The 12,546-nt window shown below is 43.8% G+C and overlaps 1 protein-coding gene across 7 annotated transcripts in view; it reads right to left on the reverse strand.

The window, feature by feature from the left end:
* STAMBPL1 (STAM binding protein like 1) overlaps positions 1-12,546 on the reverse strand; it is a 46,061-nt gene that overhangs the window by 16,698 nt on the left and 16,817 nt on the right. For 6 of the 7 annotated variants that reach the window (XR_006354633.1, XM_043980286.1, XM_043980285.1 and 3 more), the window contains exons 2-3: positions 4,651-4,736; positions 251-468 (exon numbers count right to left, since the gene is read on the reverse strand). Coding sequence is in view for 6 of the 7 variants with exons in the window: in XM_043980286.1 (XP_043836221.1) it covers positions 251-468; positions 4,651-4,680 (248 nt within the window). In the remaining variant the exon portion in view is untranslated. Of the gene's footprint in view, positions 1-250; positions 469-4,650; positions 4,737-7,409; positions 7,534-12,546 lie in introns of all 7 variants that reach the window. The other variant, XM_043980284.1, reaches the window with a different exon arrangement.

The following is a 12,546-nucleotide window of genomic DNA, read 5'->3' on the forward strand; positions in this document are numbered from 1 at the left end:
CCCAAGCAGTTTACATTCCATCCTCCTCAGGCCAGCAGTCTACCCACTGAGCTCGGTGACCTCCCATACCTAACCCCCCTGCCACCCCACCGCACACTGGCCACTTTCTCCAAGAGAAAATGGATAGAGGTCCCAGACCTGTTCAGGCTTCCCTGGGGGTGGCACAAGTAGCCATTGACAGAGCCAGGGCTGGAGCCGGCCTCCCCCTCTGGCTGCCCAGTGCACCACGCGGTAAGCACAAAAGACTCACGTTATAAATTTATTGTAGAGGACAAAGGCATTCTCCAAGTTTCCTTCCTCCAGGTACACGGATGCCATTCGCTCCATCTCCACCCCGGACCGGAAATAGCGGCGGGGAGTGATGTCTTCGTTGATGGTGACGTTGCATCCCAGTTTGCTCAAGGCTCGGACACGTTCCTCAGGACTAAGGGACACGTCTGTGTGGTCCGGCCCGGCAGCTAACTTTTTCTGTAAAGCAACAGGGATCTCTTATCAAGGGAACGGCAGCTAGGGAGCCTCCAGCAATGACGGACCTGCCAGCCTTCTCCTGGGTGAGGCAGGATGGGGGGTCAGCCCTGGAATGGGGGCCCACCCAGCTCCGACAAAGGATCGTTGGTTTCTGGCTAGGAGGCATCTCACTCAGGGTCGAGCAGCGATTATGTGGCAAAGCCCAGTCCTCCAACTCCAAGCCCAGGCACTTTCCACTGGGCCAGTGTCTTCATCACTGTTTGTGACGGTTAAAGGAGGACATTTGTGTGTCCTGCTTTAAGATTCCTTTTCCTTTCTACGCAACAACTTGGTGGCCACATAGAACTTCCAGTCCAATCTGACCCAATAAGCCTTTACTAAGAATTGACCATGTAAGGACTCTGTCTGGCCCCAAAGATTTAAGGACAAAAAAGGGGAAACAGCCCCTTCCCTCAGGGCTTACTTTCCAGGGGAATGTGTCTTAACCAGGTATTATTACAACCAAGACAAAACACTGGGGAGGAGGAGAGAGGAAGACAGTCTGCATGAGACGGAGTGGTCCCTCTGGTGTCTCACCTGGCCAACACTCCTCAACCTCTCAGTTCCCAAGAGAAGGGAGAAGAAGGGAGAGGAAGAAGCATGAAAAGATGAGCCCAGAATGAGGGACCCAGGGACTGGTAGTCTGAGGCCACATAAAAGATAAGGAGGAAAAAAAAAAAGGAGGAGGTGGCGTGTGCTAAAAAAACCCAACCAAACAAACAAAAAAACCAAACTATTGTGGTGAGGAAGTGCTACTCCTAAATGTTTATTCTCTGGTACAAAGCACCAATGGTCCACACTAGTTAAACCTGACTGGCTCCTCTGAAAATCTGTCCCAGTAGAAGATAAATATGATACCTAAGAGCTCCAGAGGGTTCACTAAATATTTACTAAATACTGGTTATGAGTCCCCCTAAATAGGGATCCGGGAAGGGTTCTTTACTTGGGGATATTCCTTTGACCCAAATCACTCAACTTACTGAATCATTGAGGCCTGGGTTCAAATCCCACTTCTGACATTTCCTAATTCTGTGTGACCAAGGCATTTAATCTCTTTGAGCCTCAGTTTCCTCATGTGTAAAATGGGTCCCTTATCTCACAGGGCTGTTGTGAGATTAAGAGCTACGTGTGAAGCATGCTCTATTTGTTGGTGTTCTTCTCTTCATCCCTGGGATGGTTATTATCTCCACACCTGCTGGAATTCTTTGAAGGTCTCATGCCATTTTAGGGAAGTCCTCTGAGCCTCCTCCTCCTGGGACCAAAGAGCTAAAGCTCTGAGGAACCTCAGAAATTCTCCCTTTTCAGAGATGAGGAAACTGTCCCAGAGAGGCCGAGACTGGCCCAAGGTCACAGTGATTGGCTGAGCTCGGTTTGAACCTGGGTCCTCTGACCCCAAATCGATTGCTCTTTCTGACACCCTGCTGCCTATACTGGGCACCCAAGTAGCGCAGAGGAGAAAGTCTGGGCCTAGAATCAGCTCTGAGTTCAAATCTAGCCTCCGGCACTTCCTAGCTGTGTGACCCTTCAGTCTCTGTCTACGTTTCCCTCATCTGTAAAATGTGGATAATAAGAGTATCTACCCCAAGGGTTGTTGTGAAGATATTTGTATAGTGCTTAGCACAGAGCCTGGCAGGTAGCATAGCTGGTGTTTAATAAATGCAATTTCTTGGGGTGGGGGGGCAGCTAGGTAGCACAGTAGAGAAAGCACAGGCCCTGGATTCAGGAGGACCTGAGTTCAAATCCGGACTCAGACACTTGACCTTTACTAGCTGTGTGACCCTGGGCAAGTGACTTAACCCTCATTGCCCCGCAAAAGTAAAACAAAAAAACCCAAACAAACAAATGCAATTTCTTTCCTTCCTCTCCCTACTTTGTGACATAGAACCTTAGTAGTTGGTACCCCACAATCCTTCCTGTTTGAGGAGCTGCAGACACCCAGAAACAGGCCTCCCTAATGCACTAAGACCTTTCCCTCTGATATTTATATGGGACCTTAAGGTACTGAGAAAACACTTTTTGTAGTCTGCTTTTTCATCCTCTTCTCTGGATGAGGGGATGCAGAAACAAAAATGAAAGCACATCTGCTGCCCAGCCCCTGGCAGAGGGAGGTGGACTCAGGGTTCAAGAGGCACTGTAATGTGTTTGATGGGGCCACATGAAGAATTGTCTTGCTTGAGTATAGTGGTTGCAAGTTTAGGTTTTTCTTTATCCAGTGGGGTCAAGAGGAAGAGGAAGGAGTAGACCATAGGCTTTTGATCACTGAAAAGAATAAATGAGTTCAAAAAAAGCCATAGCCTTGCCCTCAAAAAGTTTATCCAGAGTCCTGAGGAGCAATCCTGTATCATTCGAGCATCGCAATAACCCTGAGAAGTGAATCAAGCAGATATGATGATCACCATTTTACAGACGAGGAAATCGAGGCTCAGAGTAAAGGTGACTCATCTAAGGCCATACAACTATCAAGAATCAGAGAGAAGATGCAAACCCAGGTTTGTCTTGACTTTAAATGGGGCGATCTTTCTATTACGTCTGCTTGCCTCTTGCCAAGCTCTACATTAAAAAGCGTTTCTTCCTTCTACATAACATCCTCATCTAAGCTTGCAGGCTGGGCATGGGCAGGAAGTCAGTCATCCCTTCAAAGAGAAACTAGAGATTCAATAAAAGAAGAATGAGGCATTTTCTGGGAGGAGAAATGAAAGTGAGTGAACCCAGTCTTGTCTCGGGCAGCGGCACCATGACGATGCTTTGTTATGTTTCTGAGGGTGTTGGCAACTGAACTTTCCCCGGAAAGATTCCAGGTTCCCCATTTGGAAAAGTGGCCCCAAGGTGGGCTGGGGAGCAGCCCAAGTGGTCCTTGGATGGCTGGACGCCTCCTGATGGGCCTAACTTGGCAAACACGAATCAACTTAGCCCATTGGGCCCAATGATACACATATCCAGCACTTGCTTTAGCAGACAGAAGCCAATTCTACCCAGAGTGCCCCTCATTGGCCTTCCTCCCATGACCAGCCAGCCTCATGCAAAGCACTGGCCTGCACAGAGCAGCCCAGCTATTTTTAGTCCTAATGAGGCGGTGGCTGTTATTTATCACTTCCTCAAAGGAGGAGGTGAGGAGAGTGGCAGGTGGCTACAGAGAGGCCTCTGCTAGGCCGCCCCCAAGCAAGTAATGGCCACAGGGGTGTGTGTGTGTGTGTGTGTGTGTGTGTGTGTGTGTGTGTGTAAGAGACAGAGAAAGTATGTGAGTATATATTGTGTGTGTGAGAATGTGAATAAATGTCAAAGTATATAAGTATATGGGGGCAGCTAGATGGCATAGTGGATAGAACACCAGCCCTCGATTCAGGAGGACCTGAGTTCAAATCCAGCCTCAGACACTTAACACTTACTAGCTGTGTGACCCTGGGCAAGTCACTTAACCCCAATTGCCTCACCAAAAAAAAAAATGTAAGTATATGTATATTTGAGAATGAGTAAATTGTGTGTAAGAGACAGAGTATTGAGTATAGTGTGAGTGTGTATGAGAATGTGAGTAAATGTCTGTGTGTGTAAGAGACAAAGTATGTGAATATATGTGTGTTTGAGAATGAGTAAATGTGTGTATAAAAGAGAGAAAGAACATTGAGTATATTGTGAGTGTGTGTGAGAATGTGAGTAAAAGTCTTTGTGTTTGTGAGTGTGTGTAAGAGAGAGAAAGAGTATGTGAGGATATTTGTGAGTGTGTGCGAGAATGTGAGTAAAAGTCTTTGTGTTTGTGAGTGTGTAAGAGAGAGAAAGAGTATGTGAGGATATCTGTGAGTGTGTGAGAGAATGTGAGTAAATGTCTTTGTGTTGTGAGTGTGTAAGAGAGAGAAAGAGTATGTGAGGATATTTGTGAGTGTGTGAGAGAATGTGAGTAAAAGTCTTTGTGTTGTGAGTGTGTAAGAGAGAGAAAGAGTATGTGAGGATATTTGTGAGTGTGTGAGAGAATGTGAGTAAAAGTCTTTGTGTTTGTGAGTGTGTAAGAGAGAGAAAGAGTATGTGAGGATATTTGTGAGTGTGAGAGAATGTGAGTAAAAGTCTTTGTGTTTGAGTGTGCATGGTCACCTTTTTAAAAAGAACTTAATGGGTATCATACCGTATCAACCATATGGATGGGTGACATACCAGAGAACTCACAGTCAGAGGCTGGTCCATGGTGGTCTGTCCGTCTGCAAACAAAGATGTTCAGCGTGTCTTTTCAATCCCTGCATCTGTTGAAAAAAGATAAAACCAGAGGAAAAAATCAGTCCAAGATCTGGAGTTGACTGAACTTGGCCAACGTTTCTGAAGGAAGAGTCTGCAGATGCCAGGGACAAAAAAGGTAAAATGGAAGCAGTCCCACCCTCGAGAGCTCCCAGCTCATTTAGAAAGTGCTGATCAGCCAGCATGAAGCTGCATTGGCTGTTGATTTATTTCTTTGCTTTGGACTTTCCTGAAACTTATCAATTAACATGAGTGATCGTCTGAAGTGCTCTGGTGCAGCGGACGGAGAACTGGTCTTGGAGTCAAGAACTCTAAACCTCAAGTCCTGCCTGACAGGACTGATCTTTTTATTTATTTATTTATTTTTTTTTTTGTGGGGCTATGAGGGTTAAGTGACTTGCCCAGGGTCACACAGCTAGTAAGTGTCAAGTGCCTGAGGCCGGATTTGAACTCAGGTCCTCCCGAATCCAGGGCCAGTGCTCTATCCACTGCACCACCTAGCTGCCCCAAAGTATATTCAATATTAGTAAAGAATTGACCACATGGCATTTCCCTAACTTCCTCACTAGTCATAGGCTTGTAGGTCTAAGCAATTACATAGCCAGTGTATTGAGCCAAAGGGGAGAGGAGAGTGCTCAAGGTAAGTTAAAGAGAGTCCCAGAAAGAAAGAGAGCAAGACCCCTGTTTTTAATCCCCTCATTTCACTGGCCTAGACACAGTCTTATCTCCATTCCTTGGACTTGCCTTAACCTCCCTCCTAACATTGATCTCTGAAGTGGGGAGAGTTAGATAAATCCAACTAGAACTGGGTCCCCCTCAAAATCCATTATTAATAATTATTTTCTCACATCTGACTCATTGAGAAACAATGTTTCCTTGGGGCAGCTAGTTGGCGCAGTAGATAAAGCACCTGCCCTGGATTCAGGAGGACCTGAGTTCAAATCTGGCCTCAGACACTTGATACTTACGAGCTGTGTGACCCTGGGCAAGTCACTTAACCCTTACTGCCCCGCAAAAACAAAACAAAAGAGATATATACAAGAAACTTTCCTCAAAGAATCAAATTAATATTAACTATGGGGCTTATAATGGTTAACAATGTGTAGGGGAATAAAAAGAAACAAAAATGAGTGACACATTGACAAAACTAAAGGGGGCAGTCCCCTTTAGGAAGGAGACATTACAAATAGTGTATACAACAGGGAAAAGGAAAACAAAAAGAAAAATGTCTAAGTCTCTGGAAGTTTCATCTCCTACTGAGGATTCTTGAGATGTCCATCTTGACGTAGCTCTGTATTCCAGGTGTGGTCTCAGGTGTGATTGCAGAGAAGTCTTTCCCAGGTTTGTTAGAAGTTCTTCCTCAGCTGGAAAATCTCAGCTGGAAAGTCTACTACAAAATTGGTCTTAATACAACTTTAAATAACGTTGCCAATAACCAAATCAAACAATGAAATTTAGTTCAAAAACATGTCTAATGAAATTTGAAACCTTTTAGAGATTTTACAATTATAGATCATCCAGTTGTTTCATATGGAGCTCAGATGGAATAAAAACAAAAAGTAGAACATTATTTCAATCCCCCATCTGGAGGATGAGAATTCCACTAAGGAATTTCAGACTCCTATTTATAATTTGTATTCTAATACAAAAACAAAATCATATAAAAGTTGCCAGATTTACTTCAGCTGTAATAACTTCTAACAAAAGTGGATGTCTCTCTAAGGCATTTGCAAAAGAGTCCACAAGTCATACTGATATACCCTCCTTTAATACAGGACTGAGACAATTGTGATATTAACTAAGAAAAGGATTCATATCCTGGTGTCATCACTCTTTGCATCATTTGCCCAATTATCCCCATGCTATTATGAGAAATTAAAGAATCTAACATAGCTGGTAACAGATGCCAATTCTAAATCCAATACTGTGTTCATCATATGACATTTGAGATGATTACAGGGAAGTTACCCAAAAAGAATAGTAAGAATAGTAAGAAAGGATAAATCTTTCCCAAATTTCATGACATTTCCAGGCAAAAGTTCTGCAGACAGCCAGGTGTATTGAATCAGGCTCAAATTCAGCTTAGGTGGGATGTGCTTCCACTCCATATTGAGGAAATTAAGTCAGGAGAACCCTACCTCAGCTCTTGCCAAAGAATTTCTCCCAGCCTTTCCCAGACAGTTCGCCACCTGCTATTTATTCATGCCAAGCCTCTCAGGATCATGGCACCAAGACTCACTGTGTCAGGAGTAATGCAGTATTCCTCTGATGATCACACATCCCCATAATTATCTTGTTTGGTTTTTTTTTACAGGCAATGAGGGTTAAGTGACTTGTCCAGGGTCACATAGCTAGTGTCAAGTGTCTGAGGCCAGATTTGAACTCAGGTCCTCCTGAATTCAGGGCCGGTGCTTTATCCACTGCACCACCTAGTTGCCCCCCCATAATATCTTAAATAGTAAGTTCCAATGATCAAAGCCTCATATGGATGTAACTATTTAGGATAATATGATAGCAAAAAAATGTGAATTTGACCCAGAATGTAGTTACAACATACAATAATTCCAAACAATACTACAAGTATATAAGTACAATCACATAGAAAGTAAATGACAAATGTGAATGACTAAGAACATTATTCATTACTATATGATTTCCATCAATAATTAAAATCACATTACCTTGGGAATCAATGTACTCTGTCCACGAATCCTTTATGTATAAGATAAGTCTATACAATCCATATGTTTATCTGTAGTGTGCACTAGCAGAAGTTTTTCTCTTCGTGAAAAATCAGAGCACTTTCTAATATAAAAGTTGAAACACAATTTTAAAAGAACAACAATCCCCATGATGATAAAAACCTATTCATTCCAAATGTAGATACAATCACCCCCAAAGAACCTTTAGGCAGCATTTGAGTTGGACATTCAGAGTTGGGTTTGCTCGCTAGCATTATTCCTTTGAGGGAATCTAGAACTGTTTTGGTTTTGCCCCCTCTGGGAGCTTCTAAACCTCCCAAATCTCTCTCTAAGGTCTCGCTGACTTGTCCGACACTCCTGCAAAGTATTCCTTTGCTTATGGCAGTATTACCAGATTCATGAAGACTGATGGTGAGTCTCAGCCACTTGGCTGAAAATTTCTGGATATTTACTGTAGAGAAGCTAAAATACTTTGAATTGTGTTTGTTTCCTCAGAGTTTGTGGTATTTGGCACTTGCTTCTTGTCCATTTCTTTTTTTCCTTTCTGTACTCAAGGCATTCCATCCTGGACTCTGCTGTGCAAAATACCTCTTTATTTCTGATCAAGATTGATTAACAAAATGACTACAAATGAAATGTGCATCTCTAGGATTTAAGGCATCTAAGCCACATAATCCATCAGAAAACATCTCTTGTAGGGAAGGATGGTGTTAAGCTTCTCTGTTCTCTCTGAAACTAGACTTTCACCTGAGATTGATTTAGGAGCCTGGGAGCAGGAAAGGTCGGAATTACAAGATGGCCCCTTGGCTGTTGAAGCCATGGGAGTGTCTGTGGGTGGTATACACACAGTACAGAGATCTAGCTCCTCCACCCTAATAGCCACATGAGGAGTGGGTGGAGTAAGAGTCATCATCTTCACCATGGCGGGAGGAACAAGAGGCTTGGCCATGGGAACAGCAAGAGGTGGGGTCCCAGGGGAGAAGAGCTTGAGCCTCAACCTCCAGAAATAAAACGGAGTCTGACAGAAGGGGTGGGACCACGGACTCCGTGTGCTCAGTGACAACATTCCAACGTGGTGTCTCAGCCAGAGAAGCCAGAGGAATTGAGGCAAATTTGAAGAGAGAAGCTGGGCACTTTTCTCTGGGCATAGTCTCAAAGTTTGTTAATCTACTCCACAATAGCCGGGTAAATCATTGGGGCTTTTGTTCATTAGGATTAATTTTAACTCCCTCAGCATTTGATAGTTAAAGGAACCATACCTAGGCCCCAAAGGTTCCCATGATAAATTAAAGTGAGTTTTGTATCTGGTGTGACAAAGCTTAATAAGCTGTTTCTTTTCCATTTCTGGTTTAACCGGTAAAGTATCCTTCATGGAGGAGCAGGAAGGGTTAACAGACAAATCCGAGATCTAGTATAATTAAGACCTGAACTCTAAGAGGGGCTAATAGATAACCTGAAGACCCCAGCCCTGAAAGGAGATTAATAAGCCTCAAATCTAGGCCCTCGTCAACAGCACCTAATAGATAAGAATCCAAACTCTGGTTTGTTGTTACCTAGAGACTGAGGCTACCATTAACTAACACTTATGCCTGAGGTGACAGGACACAGAGACCCTAACTGGTCATCAATAACTGAAATGTTTAAGTTAGATGACGAGATACCTAGAAACCCTATCTAAGTAAAGAGATACCATAAACACAGAGACCACCTAAGACTGACAAGTCTAAGCAGGCACTGAATCCAGGGCCGGTGCTTTATCCACGGTGCCACCTAGCTGCCCCTAGGGGTGGTTTTTAATCCCCTCACTTCACTGGCCTGGACACAAAGAGTCTTATCTCCATTCCTTGGATTTGCCTTGACCTCCCTCCTAATACTGATCTCTGAAGTGGGGAGTTAGAGAAATCCAACTCGAACTGGGTCCCTGGGTCCCCCTCAAAATCCATTACTAATAATTATTTTCTCACAATCATCTGGCTTCTGCCTATAGACCCTTCCAGGGAGTGAGGAATTCACTACTTCCAAAGACAGCCCGTCACATTTGGGAGTGCCTTTCCTTAGATACAGGCCAGTTTTTCCTCTTTGCAACTTTCCCCCCACTGCCCCCAGTGAGTCAGTCAACAAGCATTCATAAATGGCTGACTATGTGTCAGGTCCGGTGCTCCCTGGGACCAAGCCTAGAAGTCAGATACTTCTTCCTGTGATGGGTATCCAGGACTTAACAACAACTTCCTCACCCATCCTGAGTCTTCTCCAGACAAAACACTCCAATTGCACCTAGAGGAGGCTTTTAACTCTCCTAGCTGCCTTCCTCTGACCATTGTCCAGCTGACTAACCTTTCATCCTCATTTTTGTCCATCTCCCCATCTTACAGATAAGGAAACTGAGGACAGGAGAGGTCACATGCTGGGTCCAGAGCTAGTAAACAACAGAATAGGATTTGAATATTCTTTCCAAAGAGATTAAGGGTGAAGATGGATGTTTAGAGGAAGGGGAGACCAAGGCTTCCTGAAGGGGTGGGGAAGGGGCAGGAGGAGAGGATTTGAAATGAGTCTCAAAGGAAAATCAGATGTGGATGAACAAAGGGGAGGACTGGTAAAGGGATGTCACTATAGGAGAGGGGAACAACCTGAGAAAGTGCCTGGAGGCAGGAATGGCCAGGGGGCTGAGATTCCGTCTGCACCCTCCCAGCCCAACAGGCCTCCACCAACCTAAAAATAACCTTTGGTCCTCAGAAGCAAAGCTGACTCAGGTCTGGGAGCCCCAGGAAACCAGGCCACGAGGCTGCTATTTTCTCTGTCTGTAGCTGGAAACCACTGCTGATCTTTCTAGCCTCGTTGAATGTAGGCAGACAGGTTTGAGGAAGTAAAAGAGGGAAGGAAAAGGAAGGGGAAAGGTTAAATGAGCTGGAGCCAGCAGCAAGTCTCTAGTAGTGGAAGCAGCTGGAAGCTCTATGGGAGTAGCCCAAGTGGAGTTACCTTCCCTCCCTCCCTCCCTCCCTCCCTCCCTCCCTCCCTTCCTTCCTTTCTTCCTTCCTTCCTTCCTTCCTTCCTTCCTTCCTTCCTTCCTTCCTTCCTTCCTTCCTTCCTTCCTTCCTTCCTTCCTTCCTTCCTTCCTTCCCTCCCTCCCTCTCCTCAACCCTTTTCAATCTGTCTGCTGACCTTATCACTCAGAGCTCTTGCCAAGGTTTCCAACAGTCTCTCAGTTGCCATATTGGTGGTATTTTCTTATTCCTCCATTATTTTCCTCTCTGCAGCAGCTGATAAACTGATGACTTTTTATTCCTGGATACTCCCTTTTCTCTGTGTGTTTTAGGACACTGATCTTTCTCTTGGTTCTCTCTCTCTCTTCTCTACCCCTAATATTCTCAACTGCAGCCCAAATTAAAATGTCATTGGGAGAGGGGCAGCTAGGTGGCGCAGTGGATAGAGCACTGGCCCTGGAGTCAGGAGGACCTGAGTTCAAATCCAGCCTCAGATACCTTACACTTACTAGCTGTGTGACCCTGGGAAAGTCACTTAACCCCAATTGCCTCACCCAAAAAAAATGTCATTGGGAGGGAGGCAGAGCCAAGATGTTGGGGTGAAACCAGGAAGCTGCCTGAGCTCTCCCAAATTTCATTCAGAAACAACATTAAATTTAGCCTCAACAAATTCTAGAGCTGTAAAACCTGCAAAAAAAAAAAGAGTGAAACAATCTTCCGATTTAAGAAAACCTAGATCTTCAGGAAAGGTCTGTTTCATCTGGGTAAAAGAGGAGCAGAGCTCACTGCAGAGGGCATCAGGGCAAGCCAACAAAGGATTCATAGTCACAGCACAGATTAGCAGCTGAGGACCCACAGTCCTAGCACAGCAAGCTAGTACCACAGCAGGCTAGTTGTGAGACCTCCAGCCCCAACACATAAGGCAATCTACAAATTGGGGTAATGGCTACCCAACAAGCCCAGCTAAGCTGCGCCACTCCTGTGCAGTGAGAAGTCACAAGCTGCTGACACCTCAGAACAGAAAGATGGTGACTCGGCCCCTGACCCCCAGCAAAAGAAGCTCCGGACAGTGCATACTGTACCCCAGGAGCAGAACTGAACCTTAAAAGGATTTTATAAACCAAAGAAGAGAGGAAGAAGAAAACATAATCTTTCATTGGAAAAGATGGATATTCAATGAAATAGGAGACTTTAAAACTTTCTTAATGAAAAGTCCAGAACTGAACAGAAAATTCAGTCTACAAAAACAAGACTCAAGAGACACATGAAAAGGAAAAAAAAGCGGGGTGGTGGTGGTGGTGGTGGTGGTGGTGGTGGAACATGTAATTCAATAAAGTTAAAATGTTTGCAACCCTACATGGAAAGAAGATATTTGTAACTCTTGAGAATTGTATCTTTATTAAGGCAGATAGGAGGAGTACACACAGATAGAAAGTGTAGGTATAAGGGGATTCTGATGTGATATTTAAAAAAAAAAACTTAAGGGGAAACAGCATCCAAATTCTTAGAGAAAAGTTAAGTGAGTTACAGGAAGAAATAGATAGCAAAACTATACTAGTGGGGGACCTCAACTTCCCCTTCTCAGAACTACATAAATCTATCTAACCACAAAATTAATAAGAAAGAAATTAAGGAAGTGAATAGAATTTTAGAAAAATTAAATATGATAGAACTCTGGAGAAAACTGAATGAGGATGGAAAATAATATACATTTTTCTCAGCAGTACATGGCATATACACAAAAATTGACCATGTGTTAGGGCATAAAAACCTCACAGTCAGATGCAGAAAGGCAGAAATAGTAAATACATCCTTTTCAGACCATGACGCAATAAAAATTGTGTGTAATAAAAGGCCATGGAAGGATAGACCAAAAATGAATTGGAAACTAAATAATCTCATCCTAAGGAATGAGTGGGTCAAAGAACAAATCATAGAATCAATCAATAACTTCATCCAAGAGAATGACAATAATGAGACAACATACCAAAACAAAATATAAATTGCTCATGAGTAGGCTGTGCTAATAAAATAAAAATGACAATTCTACATAAATTAAGTTACTTGTTCAGTGCTTTGAGAAATCCCATTTAAAAATTTCTGGGACTCAGGTTTGGAGAAGTATCAAAGGTCTT

Source organism: Dromiciops gliroides, chromosome 2 (assembly GCF_019393635.1).
Source record: "Dromiciops gliroides isolate mDroGli1 chromosome 2, mDroGli1.pri, whole genome shotgun sequence".
Taxonomy (NCBI): Eukaryota; Metazoa; Chordata; class Mammalia; order Microbiotheria; family Microbiotheriidae; genus Dromiciops; species Dromiciops gliroides.